Source organism: Bison bison, unplaced genomic scaffold (genome assembly GCF_000754665.1).
Source record: "Bison bison bison isolate TAMUID 2011002044 unplaced genomic scaffold, Bison_UMD1.0 scf7180017864039, whole genome shotgun sequence".
Taxonomy (NCBI): Eukaryota; Metazoa; Chordata; class Mammalia; order Artiodactyla; family Bovidae; genus Bison; species Bison bison.
In genome coordinates this window covers 3,577,148-3,596,347 of record NW_011494611.1, presented here as the reverse complement: position 1 = coordinate 3,596,347, position 19,200 = coordinate 3,577,148, and the positions used below count along the sequence as shown (strand labels likewise).

The following is a 19,200-nucleotide window of genomic DNA, read 5'->3' as shown; positions in this document are numbered from 1 at the left end:
GCCTCACAGGCACCTGGCATCCCTTCCCAGGCTCGTTTCCCTGCTTCACCCTTCCATCACATCTAGAAATTAAGTATGGCCCACTGGGGCTTCCGTTCCTTCCCCATAGTGCTTTGCGCCGCTGCCTGGCGACGGAGCGGCCGGGCGCCTAGCGTGGGAGAGGGAGGCGTGGACTGAGCCGGCGGGGCGGGGCTCCTTCGGACGAGAGGCTGGGCTCTGGCCCACAGCTTAGCTCGTCTGGAGCTGCGACTTCCCGTGGGCCTTGGCGTGCTAATAACTTGGTTTCTGCTTTGGTTTCGAGGAATCATGGCCATCTGTTGCCGCATTCTCCCACTAATCTTTTTAGTCTTCTCAACTTTGTAATAATGGTATTAAGGATAGCTGTTACCTAAAGTTTTTTTAATACAAACTACTTTGCCAGCATGGTACTAAAGCTGGCAACATCGACACAGGCATGACTAGACCTCTGGGCTCAATTCGGGCTGGTTGGGTAACAAAAGGGCAACACCCAGCCGTTTGTAGGAGTAACGTAACGTTACATAAGCATTCAAAAACAAACCCTGTTACAGGTGTATTTGTTTTTTGTTTCATTGAATTGTTCATCGTGCATCTTTCCTAGTCAAAAATATTTTTCATGGTTTTGCAGTGGCTTTTTAAGTTCTATCATTTTTCTATTACATATGTAGAAATTGTCCTCAACGCTCACTGAGCAGAAATTATTTCTTTTTTTTTCCCTTGAAACTTGCTATTTCAGGTCACTTTTAGTTTTCCTGTTTGTGTTACAGAGTTGAGCACAGAGAACTATTTCTCTGTTACAAGAAAAAGAGCAGCAAAATTGGTGATAAATGGCAACTGAAACTGCTTCAGATACAGATGATAGAGTTTGGTGGGGTAAGTCTCCACTTGGATAGAATACACCTAGTTTAAAGATGTTAGGAAGTGCTCAGCTCCAGCCAGGTGCTGTGTGGTTGGAATTGGGCCTCTGTGTTGTCAGATATTTTGATCTTTAAGAGGAGCCGGAAATCTGGACATTATATGGACTATTTCCATTTTTAAGTAATGGCTCAAAGTGTAGGTGAAACAAAACAAGTCATAGTTCAGTTCAGTTGCTCAGTCATGTCCGACTCTTTGCGACTTCATGAATCGCAGCACGCCAGGCCTCCCTGTCCATCACCAACTCCCAGAGTTCACCCAGACTCACGTCCACCAAGTCAATGATGCCATCCAGCCATCTCATCCTCTGTCGTCCCCTTCTCCTCCTGCCGCCAATCCCTCCCAGCATCAGAGTCTTTTCCAATGAGTCAACTCTTCGCATGAGGTGGCCAAAGGACTGGAGTTTCAGCTTTAGCATCATGCCTTCCAAAGAAATAAATCCCAGGGCTGATCTCCTTCAGAATGGACTGGTTGGATCTCCTTGCAGTCCAAGGGACTCTCAAGAGTCTTCTCCAACACCACAGTTCAAAAGCATCAATTCTTCCGTGCTCAGCCTTCTTCACAGTCCAACTCTCACATCCACACATGACCACAGGAAAAACCACAGCCTTGACTAGATGGACCTTTGTTGGCAAAGTAATGTCTTTACTTTTCAATATGCTATCTAGGTTAGTCATAACTTTTCTTCCAAGGAGTAAGCGTTTTTAATTTCATGGCTGCAGTCACCATCTGCAGTGATTTTGGAGTCCCCAAAAATGAAGTCTGACACTGTTTCCACTGTTTCCCCATCTATTTGCCATGAAGTGATGGGACCAGATGCCATGATCTTTGTTTTCTGAATGTTGAGCTTTAAGCCAACTTTTTCACTCTCCACTTTCACTTTCATCAAGAGGCTTTTGAGTTCCTCTTCAATTTCTTCCATAAGGGTGGTGTCATCTGCGTATCTGAGGTTATTGATATTTCTCCCGGCAATCTTGATTCCAGCTTGTGTTTCTTCCAGTCCAGCGTTTCTCATGATGTACTCTGCATATAAGTTAAATAAACAGGGTGACAATACACAGCCTTGATGAACTCCTTTTCCTATTTGGAACCAGTCTATTGTTCCATGTCCAGTTCTAAGTGTTGCTTCCTGACCTGCATACAAATTTCTCAAGAGGCAGATCAGGTGGTCTGGTATTCCCATCTCTTTCAGAATTTTCCACAGTTTATTGTGATCCTCACAGTCAAAGGCTTTAGCATAGTCAATAAAGCAGAAATAGATGTTTTTCTGGAACTCTCTTGCTTTTTCTATGATCCAGCGGATGTTGGCAATTTGATCTCTGGTTCCTCTGCCTTTTCTAAAACCAGCTTGAACATCAGGAAGTTCACGGTTCACGTATTGCTGAAGCCTGGATTGGAGAATTTTGAGCATTACTTTACTAGCTTGTGAGATGAGTGCAATTGTGCGGTAGTTTGAACATTCTTTGGCATTGCCTTTCTTTGGGATTGGAATGAAAACTGACCTTTTCCAGTCCTGTGGCCACTGGTCAGGTGCAATTCCAGGCTACTAGTTTGTTATCTTTGGTTTAAATTATAAGCTGTTTAGAACAGAGACTTATTTGGTTCATTATTGTTCTCAGTGCTCATAACAGGTCCCCTCACGTATTTGATAGTCAAATAATTGTTTTGAGTAAAAGAAAGAAGAAATGGACACTCTCCTTAAAAAAAGTTATTAAGGATCTGGTGGTAGTGATTGCCTACAACATTTCTAGAGGGAGAAAGATAACATTTATTGACTACCTGTTATATATCATACATAAAAGCACATTACTTCATTTAATGCTTCTGCAATCCTACTTAGGGATTTCCCTTTTCCTACTTTATAAGAGGAAACAGGCTGAGAGAGGTGAATTCACTTGCCAAAGACCATAGAGCCAGTAAATAAAAAGCTAGTGGCTTCTGATCCAACTTCTGAGTCGACTGACTTGCTGTTTCAGCAAACCCATTCATTTCTGGTGGGTATTTTAGCTGCCTGTATGAGAACTGGAGCATATTGAAAAATGGACCATATTGAAAAATGAAGCATCTCTTCTAAAGTTTTGAGCCATCTAAAGCACTTCTGTGACTTATCTGTCCTGTGATATGTTACCCACAGGGAATTGGTTCCAGAAGCCCCTGTGTATACAATTATTTGTGGATATTCAGGTCCTATGTACGTTGGTTATAATTTGATAAGGCTTTTTGGAGATTGGGGCATCCTCTCCCTAATGGTTAATGAAAGGGGAAAGGAAAGGATGTTAATAATTATCTTGAACTGTTTGCCAGACCTGTTAATATCCATTAACTAATTGTAGTGACCCTGATCAGCCCTGGGATTTCTTTGGAGCGAATGATGCTAAAGCTGAAATTCCAGTACTTTGGCCACCTCATGTGAAGAGTTGACTCATTGGAAAAGACTCTGATGCTGGGAGAGATTGGGGGCAGGAAGGAGAAGGGGACGACAGAGGATGAGATGGCTGGATGGCATCACTGACTCGATGGACATGAGTCTGGGTGAACTCCAGGAGTTGGTGATGGACAGGGAGGCCTGGCATGCTGCGATTCATGGGGTCGCAAAGAGTCGGACACGACTGAGTGACTGATCTGATCTGATCTGATCTGTGAAATAGGCTTTTCCTCATTTTGCAGCTAAGGAAACTGAAGCTCAGATTGGTTAAATCTCAGGTCACTCAGCTATTAATTAAATGGTCAATTGGGAGGCCTTCTGAAGTCAGTCTGAATCCAAATTCTTGTCACTCTATTCCATGCTGAGATTTTCATACTTTCATGGTACCCCATTCTTAACTATCCTGTAACCACTGTTTATCAATATGATTCAATAAAAACATTTTATGCTTTGAGTCCAAATTAATATCTGGACTAGCTAATGTATGTGAAAGTGAAGTCGCTCAGTCATGTCTGACTCTTTGCGACCCCATGGATTGTTGCCTACCACAATCCATGGGGTCGTAATATTCCCTAATTATATGGTGGTGGTTTCTCCAGAGGGCTAGAAAGCTGCAAGACTGGCTTTTGTCCTAAACCATTTGTAGATATGGATTTGCCAGATAAAAGCCAGTGGGATGAAACTACCTGTGACCTGGCTGTCTGTCAGCATCCACAATGCTGGGCAACTATCCGCCGGATTGAGAGGGGCCACCCTCGACTTCTGGACTCCTCCTCCAAATCTTTTCTGGACGCTGAAGGTGAATTAGCCAGCCCTGTGTCCTCCCTTACAAGATCCTTGAATTGTTTCTATTTGGCTCCCTCATGCCATGTTGTATGTTTTCTTCTGGTCTGGTCTTTCAGACAAGCTCCCAGTGCTTACCATTGTAAACATCGCAGATTCCTGCTTCCCGGCCAAGAGAGTTATTTGTCGGTGTCACTTACCAGGATTTACCTTCACAAGGGCTCACTCACTATTGAGTTCAAAGTTTGACTCCAAGTTTGAAGGCAGGTAAATAATCATGGAATCTTCCTTAAACGGCTTAATACCTCAAAATTTTGGGTTAACTTTCTTTGCCTATGTACTGAACTTTGAGAAAGCCAGATTAAAAACAAAGCATTAATGAGAAATGCCCTGGAGGCCCAGGGGGTGGAACTTGGCACTTTCACTGCTGTGGCCTGGGGTTCAATCCCTGGTCAGGGAATTAAGATTCCACAAACCACGTGGGAAACCCCGTGGGATAGCCAAAAAAACACCAACAAACAACCACCCACCCCAGCCCCCCACCCCAACCCACCACCAAACAAGACAAACAAATCCTTTAGCAGTTCCCTTAAAGGAGTAATGAGTAGGCAGTGTGGGAAACAAAGTATTCTTGCTTGTCTTGTAGGAGTTGGTTAAACAATAACTCTCCTTTCCCTCTTCCCTCTACTCCCTGGTGATCTCTATTCTGTTTTTCTTTTCGCCTCTATGCATTTGCCTGTTCTAGGTACCTCATGTAAGTGGACTTGTACAATATTTGTCCTTTTGTGTTTAGCTTATTTCACCTTGGATAATGTTTTCAAGCTTCATTGATGTTGTCACATGAATGAACCTCATGCCTTTTTAAGGCTGAAAAATGTTCCATTGTATGTCAGTGCCACATTTAAAAAATTATTTATTGATTTATTTGGCTGTGCTAGGTCTTCTTTGCTGGACGAGCTTTTCTCTAGTTGTGACAACTGGGGGCTGCTTTCTAGTTGCGGTATGCGAGCTTCTCTTTGCAGTGGTTTTTCTTGTTGTGGAGTACTGGCTCTAGGGCGCATGGGCTTCGTTAGCTGTAACTCCTGGGCCCTAGAGCCCAGGCTCAGTGGTTGTGGTGCATGGGCTTAGTTGCTCCTTGGCATGTGGAATCTTCCCGGATCAGAGATTGAATCTGGGTCTCCTGTACTGGCAAGTGGATTCTTTACCACTGAGCCACCAGGGAAGCCCCACATTTTGTTTATTGGCTTCCCTGGTAGCTCAGATGGTAAGGAATCTACCTGCAGTGAGGGAGACCTGGGATCAATCTTGGGGTTGGGGAGATCCCCTGAAGGAGGATGTGTGTTGGGGTCCTTTAATGGACCGGGACCTGGCAGTCTGGAGGCGGCAATAACAAAGTGAGAGAGAGAAAGAGGCTGATACTCCCTGGTTTACGCAGAAAACCAATAAAGTCCTTGACACAGGACTTGCATCACTCACGAAGGCAAGGGGCGCCCTCTCGAGATGGGGTGAAGGCACAGGGCGCCTTCTTGAGAGAGTCCTAGAGGCCCGGCAGAAGAGTGAGCAGGACGGGTCTCTGTGCTCCAAGAAATCAGCCGGAGAGAGAGAGAGAGAGAGAGAGAGAGAGAGAGAGAGAAAGAAAGACACAGGGACCCAAGCTCTGATGGAGCAAAGGTGCTTTAATGATTTTTCTGTGTGTATATATAGGCTATAGTATAAGAAGTTTCTTTTGTCAATGATAAAGATCAGAAAACCAAGCGTATAACAACCGTTACCAAGGGAACAAGGGATTAATAATTGCCACAAGGTCAGAAGGCCATCCATATCTCAAGAAAGGGGATCCAGACTAAGCAGTTTTGTCGTAAAGAGAATGTTTACTAAAGGAGACTCAAGCCTGTCTCACACAATGACCCTGGTTCCTGGGAGCAGCATTCTGCTCCGCTTGAAAAGAAACAAAGGACTTGTGAGAAACAGCACGTAGGAATCCTCCTGTTAAACATTCCCTGACAGACGTGGCAGTCCACCCCAGTGTTGTTGCCTGGAGAATCCCCATGGACAGAGGAGCCTGGTGGGCTACAGTCCGTGGGGTCACAGGGTTGGACACAACTGAGCAACTAAGCGCAGCGCAGCATGTTTTTTAACATCTCCATCAAAATTACTGAATAACTTTTTACTGATGGTTATGTAACTGTAGTTGGAGAAAGGCGTAGGCTAGGAATTCAGTTTGATGCAACAAATAGTTATGAAGGTTTTGCAATGTGCAATGTCTAGAAGTTGTTCAAGGAAAAACAAACAAGCAAAACTTAAGAAGATGATAAGACCTGACATTCGTTTGGTAGGTATTAAGTCCAAGGTTTTCTGTAGATAAGTAGGAGCTTTTCCTCATAGCACGAACTTTATCATCCCAGTAAGTCTTTTGTGACTCTGTTTCATGTTTGGAAACTCATTTTTTAGGAAGGATTTACCTGACAGAGACTTAATGAACCGTGCTGATAGATCTCCCAAAGTAAGTCACAGATTAAAAAAGGTATTTCCTCAGCATTTTCTCTTTATTACTGGGAATAAAATGTTGCCTTTATTTAACATTGAGGATGACTGTAATCCGAATAATGATGATGATAACTACCTACTACTGAGCCCTTACTATTAGCCCTTACTATTAGTCTAGTAGCCCTTACTACTAGACTCTGTGCTAATGTTTTTACATGTTATACTGTTTCTAGAAATCCCAGACCTAGTGATATTTATTTGTGGCAGTTTTCCATAGTTAAGAATTTTCTATCTCTCCTGTATACAGCGTGTTCAGCTACTGTCATCTCATAATACAGGGAAATTAGAATGCTGGAATGTCAGGTCTAAAATGAGCCTCAAGATCGGCTATACTCATGATTTTAAAACTTTTTTAGCTATCACTTATGGTAAGAAATACATTTTACAATAAAATACCATGGGACAATCTTCACCCTAACTGTAAGTTACACTATACTGTGAAAGTTTCTATCCTTTTCTCTTTCATTTTAAAACAGTGTAGGCTGTGAGTCACAAAATTTGATTTTGTGACCTATGAATAAGTTACAACTGCAGTTTGAAAACTATTTCTGTGGTCTGTCTCATTTATCTTACAGTTGAGGAAACTGAGGCCCAGATAGGAAGTGATTTTTTCAAAAGCACAGCTAGTTAGGAAAAGAGCTATATTTTAAGAAGAAAAAACCCTCCTGCTTGTCCACAGTAGAGATTTGCTATTCTTTGCAGTCCTCCCAGATGCCGTTTATTTTTTCCTATGAGATCCTTCACTTTTCAGTGTCACGTGGTGGAGAGTGTAAGAACCGAGGGAGGGTAGATGGGTTTGGATAGGTGAGTGAACAAATCACTTACCTCTTTGGCCTCTTCAGAATGAGAGTGTTAGATTAAATTAGTTTTTAAATTAATTGTTTGTCTAGGATAATACATACATATGGTTCTAAATTCAAAATGCATGTGCCCCAAATATCTCCTCTGTTCCCCCAAGTCGGTCAGTTTCTTTTCATGGGGACAACCTATTTTTAATAGTTTTTTTCCTGCATGAATCCTGCTAGGGGTACAGACTAGATGATTTATAAACTTTCCTTATAAATCTAGTGTCCTAAATAGCAAAATGTGAAAAAAAATTATGACTTTAACTTTTATGTAGATGCTTGTAATTGTAGACAGGCTATAAAAGAGAAAAACTTGCTTCTGCTTCTTTCGGTTCTCTCCCTGCTCTCAGATTGTATTGTTTTATCTACAGAGGATCTTAGTTTTTGGAGTGCAGTGGGCAGAATAAGTAGTGTTCCCTTGGGTAAGCCCCAAGGTGTCCTCCTATGAGGTGGGGTTGCGAGTTGCTAAATGCCGCCCTAATGTCACAGGGAGGCCGGGGAGACCATTCACTCATCAGTGCTCACTCTTGCAGAGTACCTTTCCTGATAGCTTGGTTTCTCGAAGGAATATTATGAAGCTATTTTTGGGATAAGAAATGTTTATTTTATTCTATTTTTTTTTTTTTATCATCTTCTGAACCACCATACCTTTTTGGTTAGCATGATGATTCATTCCTTAGCCTGGTACTGAATACCATCAGGAGTGGTACCTTTAAGCCATACATAGGTTTTATATTTTTCTCTTAGCTATCAGTGCTGAATTTGAATGAGACAAAGCTTCCTTGTCCTCAAGATGTAGGAAATATGGATGTCATCTGGATCCCAGAGAAGCATGTGAGGTGAGTATCATGTTGAGAACTTGGGAGTCTTCAACTCTTGTGTTCTACAAATGCTTACTGTCTTCTGCCAGCCTTCTCTCTGTGAACTCCTTTTTAGCTACCTATTTGCATGAAGGAGGAGGTCAAGCAGAGCAGAAGGCCATGGCCTCTTGCATTTACTTCTTGAAGTGATGTGAAAGTTGCTCATTCATGTCCGACTCTTTGTGACCCCATGGACTGTACAGTCCATGGAACTCTCCAGGCCAGAATACTGGAGTGGGTAGCCTTTCCCTTCTCCAGGGGATCTTCCCAACCCAGGGATTGAACCCAGGTCTCCCACATTGCAGGCAGATTCTTTACCAGCTGAACTACAAGGGAAGCCCAGGAATACTGGAGTGGGTGGCCTATCGCTTCTCCAGCGGATCTTCCTGACCCAGGAATTGAACCAGGGTCTCCTGCATTAGGGTTAGGGTTAGGGTTAGGGTTGCATTGCAAGTGGATTCTTTACCAACTGAGCTACCAGGGAAGCCCTAAATGCTGCCCTGGAATTCTTGTTAGTGCACTTTGAGATTCATGCTTTGGACTTTTCTACATCAAATTCTACTGCTACTGCTAAGTCACTTCAGTCGTGTCCGACTCTGTGCGACCCCATAGATGGCAGCCCACCAGGCTCCCCTGTCCCTGGGATTCTCCAGGCAAGAACACTGGAGTGGGTTGCCATTTCCTTCTCCAGTGCATGAAAGTGAAAAGTGAAAGGGAAGTCGCTCAGTCGTGTCCAGCCCTCAGCGACCCCATGGACTGCAGCCTACCAGGCTCCTCCATCCATGGGATTTTCCAGGCTACTTGTCTGTAAATAGCATACAAGATAGGGCCCAATGTATTTGTGAGGTTTAGTAAGAAACAAATGCCTTCTATCAGTTTTTATTGTTAGTCATCAGCAACTAGTAAAAGTTTTCAGTGAAGCACCCAAATCTTTGGTCTCAAGCCTAAGGACTAGAGCATTGATACAAAATGAATAGCATATAGAATTTGTGTACAAAGCAGCTATGATAAAGATCACTTGGTGAAGGTCCAAAGATTTGCTAATCTTTGACAATCGTTGGAAGAAACGGATTTTTCTTTCATGACTGCTGAGGCTCTCAGATTCTTTTAGAGTGACTGTTTAGACATGTTGTTCAAGTCGCTAACTCATGTCTGACTCTTTGCAACCCCATGGACTGTAGCCTCCATGGAATTTTCCAGGCAAGAATACTGGAGTGGGTTGCCATCTTCAGTTTAGAGATGATGAGACTTTATTTTCTTTTAAAAACATCCTGTGAATGCTTTTATATGTATGTGTGTGTGTGTTGTGTGTATGTGTGTGTGTGTGTGAATATATATGGTGTAAACAAAAGACCTCTAAGGGTTTCTTTCCTTTCATATAAAAGAAGCTCAGAGTTAGGTGGTCCATGGCTTGTATCTCAGCTCCATGAGGTAATCAGACACCAGAACACCTTCTGTTAATAGCTTTTTGGGCCATGGCTCCCACCTTCTGAGGTGCTTCATGGGGGTTTCAAAGTCTAAGTTGATTGATAGAGTTTAAGTCATCATATCTGTATTCCAGGTAAGAAGGAGAAGGAAGATGACAGAGCAAACAATATTTGAGCACCTCTGGGCTAAGCAGTGGAATTCAGTCAAGAAACTAAATACTTTGTCCCTATCCTCATGGAGTCTTATGGTAGTGGTAGGATTCAGACATTATAAACATCCCTGCACCTAAGTATATAATTACTAATTTGGATTAATACTATAAAAGTAAATAACTGAATTGTTTGAGAGAATGGAGGGGAGCCTAATTTAGATGTGAGGGCAAGGTGAGGGGGGTTTCTTGTTTTTAGCAGCCTCTGAACTGCAGGTACCTCTGAGTTCCTAACCAGCCATCTTTGAGTACTGAATGGAGGATGGAAATCTTCATGGTCATCATTCATAAATATCCTTGATGCTTCTGCTTAAGATGTCTGGGAATAAGTTGTGGTTATTCTTATTTCAAGCCCAGCTGAGGAGAAGCATATTATTTGCAGCCAGGATGGGAATATGAACAGAAAGAAATCTCCAGGGGTAAGTTTAAAGTGGCCAAACCTTCCTGATCTTCGTCTGTAAGAGTTTATTTTTGTTTGCCCCCTTCTCGCATTCTCTCTTTAAATGAACAACATCTGCAAAATAAAACCCATCTTAAGGAAGGTGTGTAATAACCAAACCATTTTCTATGCAGAGAAATGAAGAACTAGGTCTTTTCCCTACCTCCTCCCTGTAGGAAGGTAAAAGAACACCTTGAAGAGATGTTAGGAGCAACTGCTGGACATTCAGAGGGAATTTTAGGTTGATTAGAAACTAGTTTTCAGTGTGATGAAAGTGAAAAGTGAAGTCACTCAGTCGTGTCCAACTCTTTGCTATTCCATGGACTGTAGCCCACCAGGCTCCTCTGTCCATGGGATTTCCCAGGCAAGAAGACTAGAGTGGGTGTCATTTCCTTCTCCAAGGGATCTTCCCAACCCAGGGATCAAACCCAGGTCTCCTGCATTGCAGGCAGATGCTTTAACCTCTGCACCACCAGGGAAGCCCTGGTGTGATGGGAATAGAATTTCAACAGACTAGAAGTTACAGTGGGCCTGTGCTGCTTTTTTTTTGGTGGTTGGTTGGTTTAGTCACTAAATCGTGTCTGACTCTTTGTGACCTCATGGACTGTTAGCTTGCTGGGCTCCTCTGCCCATGGAATTTCCCAGGCAAGAATACTAGAGTGGGTTGCCATTTCCTTCTCCAGGGACCTGTGCTTCTAATGCTACTTCTACCAATTATTGGGTAAATGTAGCCTTGGATAAGTCACAAAGCTGGAAGTTTGCTACATCCAGGAGAAGAGTATCTTGGCCCATTTTGTTCGTTGCTGAATTCCTAGCCCTAGCCCTCTGCCTGGCACATAGTTGGCCAATAAATATTTGTTTGGAGCCTTTTGGAGGAAATAATGAAACAAGTCCATCAATCCCTGTGTGATCTGATTTCAACAATATGGTTGAAGAGCCAGATTGGTAAAGATGTGGCAGGTTGTCGTGTAGAGGGGGCGAGGACGTTGGAGTAGGTCTGGAAACAAGGAGTTTCCCACGCCAGCGTTGTGTTGGGAGGCTGGAGCGGTGGTGGGACAACGTGGCATTGAAGAGAGTGCTACAGGGAGTTCTTTCTATTGTTCCTCTTCCAGAAACACAAGTTGGAACTTCCAGGGATAATGATACCGCCTCCCACCCCAGCATATTTGCATGAGCAACTAAGTTCAGAATCCTTACCTCTATGGAACCAGTTTGACGTGTTGCCTCAGGATCTGCTGAAGGAGTGAGTGTCCTGTAAGCTGTGGGAGAACCAGAGCATCCTCTTTTCTCTAGAAGCTAAGAAACGTCTAAGCAGTGTGCTCTTTCTGGGGAGGGAGGGAAGAAAACCATCCCCCTACTTGGTCCCTGAACTTGTGGACTTAGGCATAGGCAATGATGACGATAATCACCACCATTTAAGTACTTACCACCTGCCAGGCCCTGTGCTTAATAATTAGCACACTACCTATATTCTGTCATTTAAACCTTCACTGGGGGGTAGACACACTGTTCTTTTTATAGGTGAGTTATGGGTTAAGCGGAAGACGGAATGGATCTGTGGTTTGGAGCAAGACCACCTTTGAATTTTATATTGAAATTCATTGCCTTCGTGAATTTCCGCAATTTATTTAGCCTTATTAATCTTCATTTTCCTCATTTGCAAAGTGAAGATCATAAACCTGCCCTTGGGGTGTGGTAAGGATTCAGTGGTGTAAAGCACATGAGCCCGACATATAGTAAACTTAATCCACTCAGCCATTATGGCCATAGTTGCATCTGGAAGCCGCTACTGAATGAGCATCTGTTGGTACATGCCTTTTAAGGCCCAGGGTGGACATGTCTGCAAATATAGGGCCCTTTTCTTCTCTTTCTCCGCAGCCAAGAAAAGCTATTGCTGACTGTCTCTGTGTCTGTCCCTTTCAGCCTCTTGCTGGATAAAGGGAAAACCATACTTTATCCAGAGATGCAGACACAGTTGGCCATGATGAAAAAGAAATCTCCCTTGGAAAAGAGCCGACCTGACAGTGCCATTTCTGCTAAGATGTATCTATCTGTACACCGCCTCACCCTACAAGTAAGAGCTAGGGACCCTCAGAGGAAGATGTCTGGGTGCAAGTCCAAACTCACCTGCCCTCAAGTCTGGAGGACTTAGCTTTCTAATTTCTTTCTCTTCTATTCTTCCACTCTGGATCCAGGTGCCACCGAAGGACTGGGCTGTGTGTGGGTGAAAGTGGATGTACAGGGAGAGGTTGGAGGAGAGCAGCGTTCTCTATTTCTTCTGCACTTGGCTTCCCACACCTGTCCCCTCTCCCGAGCTCCTGGTATAATGTTGCACACACTGGGCTTCTCAAAAAAGCACTCATTGACTCGATGGATAAAGGCATTTGGGGATACATTTTGGGAAAGAGAAAGACCTACAGTAGAGCTTTTTTTCTTTTCTCTTCTTCTTCCTTTTTTTTTTTTTTTGCTCTAGAAACCAGCATTGCGATATCCTGAACATTTGAAGAAACACTATTCTAACCTGAAAACAGATGGTAGGTTTTCTGATGCTGCTAGGTCTCCAGGTACCATCCCCCCTCTGCCCACATTTCTTACATTTGATCTTGGTCCCAACTCAGTGACGTTTGCAGCCACAGTCATACAGGGTCACTTGTAGACCTTAGGAGACTGCAGTTTCAAAAAGCACCCCCTCCCAGCTTGGTCCTGACCAGAGGGGAGAGAGCCTCACTACCGGGAGCCTCACTACACAGCAGGCGGCCCAGGGGGAGGGTAGGAGCTGTCCGGGAGAAGAGGGCTGAGCTGGCTGTCTGGTCACCAGGTCATAGGAAGCAGCAGCAGCAGCAACAGAGGAAGGTGAAGACAGCCACTAGGAAACAGGTAGAGTGACAGCGAAGGGACGCTCGGGACGCCTGGACGCTTCCACTTGGGGTTGGAGCGAGTGGGTGCAGCCTGGAACAGGAAGGGGTTATACAAGGGATGGGATTCTCCCTGTTTGCTGGTTGTAGATACAAAGTTCCTGTGTGGTTATACTAACAGCCTTCTTTTCAACCCTTTTGGAAGAGATTTCTTCACTTTCAAAAGTCCTAATTCACCTCCTCCTCATGTGGGTTTCAGGAGGCTAAAAGGAGATGCAAGAGTGAACCAGGGAGCCACAACACCTTGCACAAACATTCAGGTGCCGTGGTTTGTGACCCACACTGTGGTAAGGAGAATGTATGGGTTTGGGAGCGACAGAATCCCAGGACCTAGCTGAGGACAGGAGAAGCTGAACACGTTTGGCATTTGAGGATCCATGTCTGTCAGGCACTTGAATGCTCCTTGGAATGCTTCGGTTTGGCTGGTCTACCATGTACCAGCCTTCCTTCAAATATTTGCTCAGCAAGTGAGCTGGGCCAGACGTCTGCTTCACATGGGGATTTGAGAGATGGCCATGAGCATGAGTCAGAATCACTTACTCCTCAGGTCCTACTTTAGAAAAGGAAGCGGTTTGAGGATGAAGAGTTAGCCCGGGTTATTGAAGAGAAGAGCCTCAAGGGCCCACTGGCCCGTGAGACAGGGAAGAGCCGGGGCCCCTCACGAGAGCCCCAGGAGAGTTCTAAGGAAGCAGAGTCAGCCACTTCTCAGCCACATGTTGAAGTCTCACGAGTCTTTCATGGTCCAGCCCTGTCCAGGAGGCAGGGGGCTAGTTCTTGACTGGCAGTCCCTTTCCTCTAGTGTTCATTCCACAGATAAGAGACTCCCTCTTTTGGAGTTCTTATCATGTCTGAGCTGAAGGATATATTTACCCCGGCCCCTCTGACATTTCTCAGTTTGAGTGCAGAATGAGAAGCAAGGAGAAAGAATCCCCCTAAACTGCGGCAGATTCTTCTGCCCTAAATAGACTGGACATCACTGTCTGTGATGGGGAACTAACTGTTTAATCATCAGAATTCACCCTCCAACCCTGGAGCACTGGGAAAATGAGGGTGAGGTGTTTTCTGAGAAGGATGCTTTTCTTGGTTTATCTCCCTACTCATCCTGCTCTCTGATACTAAAAGTGTCTTCTAACCTGGAGATCGAAGAAGCCTCCTGACCTTCACACGGGAGGTAGACAGCACTGGGGCTGTGGCCCAGCGCAGAGGCTTTTGTTCAAGGTTAGCCCGGTATCCAGGGCGATGATAGCTCCCCTGAGTTTCATTCTGGTGCCTTGTTCCTCCTCCTGGTGCCTCCAGTAGGAGCAGCTTTGCTTGGGTGACTGGGGCTCCCTTTTGAATTATATGGTTAGAGCAGTGGCTTGTCCTCTCTGAGTTGAGAAAGGCCTCGTGGAAGAGGTGATTTTTGCACTGGATCCTGGATATTTGTGAGAGTTTCCCGGATACAGAAGAGAATTCCTGGACCAGGGATGGGTTGGGTGAACGTGTCTTGGAGGAGCATGGCTGCAGGGAGCACTGAGCAGTCTGCTGTGGCTGTGGGGTTGGGTATTTAAGGGAGAGAGGTGGATCAGGCTGACGACATGGCCTGCTGAGATGTTTGATCTTTATCCTCAGTGGTGGGCAGTGGTGATCTGCTTTGACAGCACCCTGAGATCAACTGAGGAGCTTTCAAAACCCTAACACCCGTGTTGCACCCTAGACCTATTAAAATCGGAGTGTATGGTGTTGGGTCCAGGCCTGGGTGGTTTTCAGAATGCCCCAGAGTGTAACTAAGGTGTGAATCAGTGCTGACAGGGAGCCAGCACAACTGTGGAGCAAGGGACTTCCTTGTTTGCCTGTCCCTTTTAGCCTCATACTGCTGGTGGTAGCTTGGAAGAATTGCGCATTTAAAGAAAGAGAAACAGAAGGGAAAGAACTAGTGGATTTCGTGACTAGTTGGGGGAAAGATCTGACACAAAAGAGTCATAGATCTAGAAATTGGGGGGTGGGAGGATGTTCATTTTCATAAGTCAATAGAGGTAACTTAGGGATGGCACAAGAAAGTAAGAACAGGATTCATAAACTGAACAGATAGACCTAGGAGTTCTTTTGCTATACTGACATACAGCTAATTGCCCCTTAGGTTTTTCTGAGGAATCCTGGATCTTTTAACACACAGTTTACCTTACTCACTAATTCTATGATAGATGTGGTCACAGTCCCAGGCGAACAGAATCACGAATAGAACTTAAGAGGGCCTCATTCCCTTTGACCTGCCTCTAAGGTCCTGGCTGGGGAGTCACCTGTAGACTAGGGGTCAACTAGAAGCCCAGCAATGGGATGTGGAATACCAATAAGAGACTTGAATTGATCTTGTGGTCGCTAGGTCGCAAAACTCTACGAGGTCAGGAAAGCAACAAAAAGCAGCAGCAGCAGATGAAGACAGAAGGCCCCACCTTGAAACAGGTGAGAGTGTATGAGGGACATCCTGCTAGGGCCCTATTTCAGTTGGCTGTGGTGTGCATGCTGACACTTCGGTCGTGTCCGACTCCATGACGCTGTGGATTGTAGCCTGCCAGGCTCCTCTGTCCATGGGGATTCTCCAGGCAACAGTACTGGAGTGGGTTGCCATGCCTTGCTCCAGGGGATCTTCCCGACCCAGACAGGGATTGAATCCACGTCTCTTAGGCCTCCTGCAGTGGCAGGAAGGTTCTTTGCCACTAGGGCCACCCGGGAAGCCCTTAGTTGTCTATTATTGTATAACAAACCACCCAAAGTGGGACCACAGTGGTTTGTTATTTTTCATGATTCTGTGGGTTGATTGGATAATTTTCTGGTCTTGCCTAAGGTCACTCATGCAGCTGCATTCAGCTGGAGGCTGGGCTGGGGCTCTTGGACAAATTGTCTTTAGTTCTCTTTTATGAGGCCTCTCCACATGTCTAGTCTGGGTTTCTTGACAGCCAAGAAGTAATCTCAGGAAGGCACTTTCCTAGGGATGGGCCTGGAACTGGAACCATGTCACTTCTGCCACATTTTATTTGTTAAAAAAAAAATCCAAGTCCAGTTCAGATTCGAGAGGAGAGGAAATTGACTCTGTCTCATGATGATCACTTTTCACTTTCAAGCATTGGAGAAGGAAATGGCAACCCACTCCAGTGTTCTTGCCTGGAGAATCCCCGGGACGGCGGAGCCTGGTGGGCTGCCGTCTATGGGGTCGCACAGAGTCGGACATGACTGAAGCAACTTAGCAGCAGCAGCAGCAGCAGCAGCATAATGGTAAGAACAGCATGTGCTTATAGGAATGGGAAGAATTGCTGGCAGCTGCCCAGGTTTGATACCTGGGTTGGAAAGATCCCTTGGAGGATCCCACTCTAGTATTCCTGCCTGGAGAATCCTATGGACAGAGAAACCTGGCGGGCTACAGTCCATGGGATTGCAAACAGTGGGACATGACGGAGTGACTAATACATACACACGCCTTTGGAGGCAGTTTACCCTTAGTTAACTGCTGGGACTGGGGAAAACTGCATTCTGGCTTCACATGGTCAGCCTGCAAGGCAGAAGAACCCGTGACACAGCTTCTCTCTTCAGTGTCAGATGGTGGCATTTTGTCCTGTCTTAGACGTTAATTTCTCCAAGGAAAGCATCATTTAGAAAAACCCTTTGTTTCCTAAATCCTGACTCAAGTTTCTTTACACTTTTGAATTTCAGGATTCCACAGAGAGACCACAGACAAACGTTGCTAAGAAATCCCTGGACTCCTCCCGCAGTAAGAAGAGTAAGAGCCTAGGGTGGAGGAACCTTAGAAAGTGTCTTGAGGACAGGGGGAGCAGAACCCTGTTGATCAGGATGGTTCACTTCCCTGGAGGGCACAACCCTCATACATCAGAAGAGTCCTCCAGACTCCCCAGCCCTTCCTTTTCTGTCTTCCATTTTTCATAGTTAACTGGGAGAAGGCTACAGGTGCAGTTGATGGCTGGGTCTTTTTTTAGGTCCCAAATTATCCCAAATAGAATACACTAAGAAGGACATCAAGACTCAGATGGAGATTTTGCTGGAAGACCAAATGAGGTCCCCAAAGAGTGCTTCTAGCATTAGCTGGAACCCGGAGCTCAAACTGCTGAGGATTCTTCAGGCCACAGATGAAGAGGACGAGGAGACCCACCCCTCTGGGGCACAGAGTGAAGTGTCCGAGGTGTAGGCAGAAGGATGCTCGGGCTCCCAAGCACAGCGGCCTTGGACATGAGGGCAGGAAGGAGCGGGGACTTCGACTCCCTGGAGCCCTTGCCAGGGTCTGACCTTAGGGATTCTGTTTTCTTCATTTGCTTCTACTTGCTTCTGAAATAAATGAGAGAGAGAAAAAGCCCTTTCTAAGTTGGATTGTTTCTCTCCCTTTAGGGCCCAGGGTAATTTTAATGATTAAACACAGCCGCTGCTTATCAATAGACACGTTTCTCTGTTTCTGGGTCACTTTTATCTCCTCGCTGAAACGCTGAAAGGTTTCTAGTTATAGGAAGATGAATTTGGGCTGTGGAAACCCCAAACGTGTTGCTTTTCCTTTTATTCTCTGGAAATGGTTTGTCTTGAGGATAACATCTGCATCTGTCAAATAACATTCATTGTTATGTGTCGTATTTTATTCATGTGGTAGGGGACTTGGACTGACATAAAAGAGTCCAAGGATCCAGTTCCCGAGTTACTGAGTCTGCAGGAAAATTTCAGTAATGCTTGTAAAGACTCAAAATTTCAGAGTCTCGGGGTCCCCTGTGCTTGGTTTTTGCAAGGATTTTGTACAATATTTTCATCCTTAAACTTTTTTAATACAGAAAAATTTCCAAATTATGTAAAAGAATTAGGTAAAATTATTGAAACTCTCAGGGACCCAGAGTCTTAGGTTTGAGTTATAAAAGCCTGGGCCCCACGCCCATGAGTTTCGGTAAGAGCAGGTGGGGCCCCAGTATTCTCAGCAGTTCTGCTCCTGAGCTCGAGCTTCCTCCCCATAATTAGGGGCTGGATGGAGGAAGAGAGATTCCATCTATAGGCTGTACTCACCAGAGCTTAGTCTCTGCAACAGGTAGGGGCAGGATGAGAAAGGATGACATTCTGTTCTTCCTGGAAAGTAGCCCTCGGATGTAGAACTAGGGAGGGAGGGAGCCCTGTGTCCTTGGGCTGCAGCAGTCTGGAGGAGAGTCATCTCACTGAAGTGGGGGGAAAGGAGTGGGTGGGGAAAGGCTCTTCCCTTCACATACCATAGACTCTTGCAGTTCTCACCGAGGTTTTGTAGATGTAAGGTAAGGGAGTTAGAGAACGCGAGGTTCAGAAAAAGAACGAGACTGGCACTTTACAGAACAGATCACCTTTAATGAGGCGAGAAGGGGCAGCAGTCAGATTAGCGAGCTGCTGCACTAACCTAAGAAAAGAGTAAGTATATATAGGCACATATGTGAAAAGTTACTGTCTTAAGGGGATCTGTTCTTCTCCAAGGTTGTTCGGAGTAGTTATCTCTTAAATGGCTGGGGCAAGGACTTTTGGAGATGGGCCAGAAGCTGGACCAGCTGGGAGCTGGGCGTAATCAACCTTAATATCCATTTTTCTTCTGGTGAGAGTGTTCTTTGTTTTGCATGGAACAGTGGGGAGGGCCTGGAGGGGAGTTTTAACTCCAGGCTATTTTGAGCTGTGTGACTTTCCTTCAGTAGGTTTTCTTGAACAACTGTGTCTTCATTTGTTGTATGCTCTTAGAGCCATTTCCAGAGACTTAAACAAATCAAAATAATTTTCATTAGTTTCACTGGAGAGCTGTTTGTGGAGCTCCTTGTACTGTGAGGCCAGAAGTGGAACTCT

The 19,200-nt window shown here is 45.0% G+C and overlaps 1 protein-coding gene across 5 annotated transcripts; it reads left to right on the top strand.

Annotated features, from left to right (window-relative positions):
- The first annotated feature begins 10 nt into the window (after positions 1 to 10).
- On the top strand, positions 11 to 17,863 carry LOC104985144 (chromosome unknown open reading frame, human C9orf43). Of its 5 annotated transcripts, none has more exons than XM_010835160.1 (14): positions 11 to 73; positions 4,005 to 4,157; positions 4,261 to 4,408; positions 6,593 to 6,665; positions 8,281 to 8,372; positions 10,382 to 10,448; positions 11,581 to 11,711; positions 12,392 to 12,542; positions 12,942 to 13,002; positions 13,287 to 13,345; positions 13,583 to 13,670; positions 15,746 to 15,825; positions 17,071 to 17,137; positions 17,352 to 17,863. In XM_010835160.1, the coding sequence occupies exons 2-14, from the start codon at positions 4,007 to 4,009 to the stop codon at positions 17,558 to 17,560; spliced, it is 1,377 nt and encodes a 458-aa protein (XP_010833462.1). In that variant the 5' UTR covers positions 11 to 73; positions 4,005 to 4,006; the 3' UTR covers positions 17,561 to 17,863. The 5 variants fall into 5 exon arrangements, with proteins under 5 accessions (XP_010833462.1, XP_010833460.1, XP_010833458.1 ...); XM_010835158.1 differs by lacking the exon at positions 11 to 73 and adding an exon at positions 755 to 891 and having other exon boundaries at positions 13,583 to 13,643; XM_010835156.1 differs by lacking the exon at positions 11 to 73 and adding an exon at positions 755 to 891.
- Positions 17,864 to 19,200: the final 1,337 nt, after the last annotated feature.

Coding starts and splice junctions, on each gene's coding strand:
- LOC104985144 (XM_010835156.1), top strand. CDS start 846: ATGGCAACTGAAACTGCTTCAGATACAGATGATAGAGTTTGGTGGG. Junction 4,409..6,592: donor GACTCCAAGTTTGAAGGCAG/GTAAATAATCAT, acceptor CTCATTTTTTAG/GAAGGATTTACCTGACAGAG. Junction 10,449..11,580: donor ACAGAAAGAAATCTCCAGGG/GTAAGTTTAAAG, acceptor TTCCTCTTCCAG/AAACACAAGTTGGAACTTCC.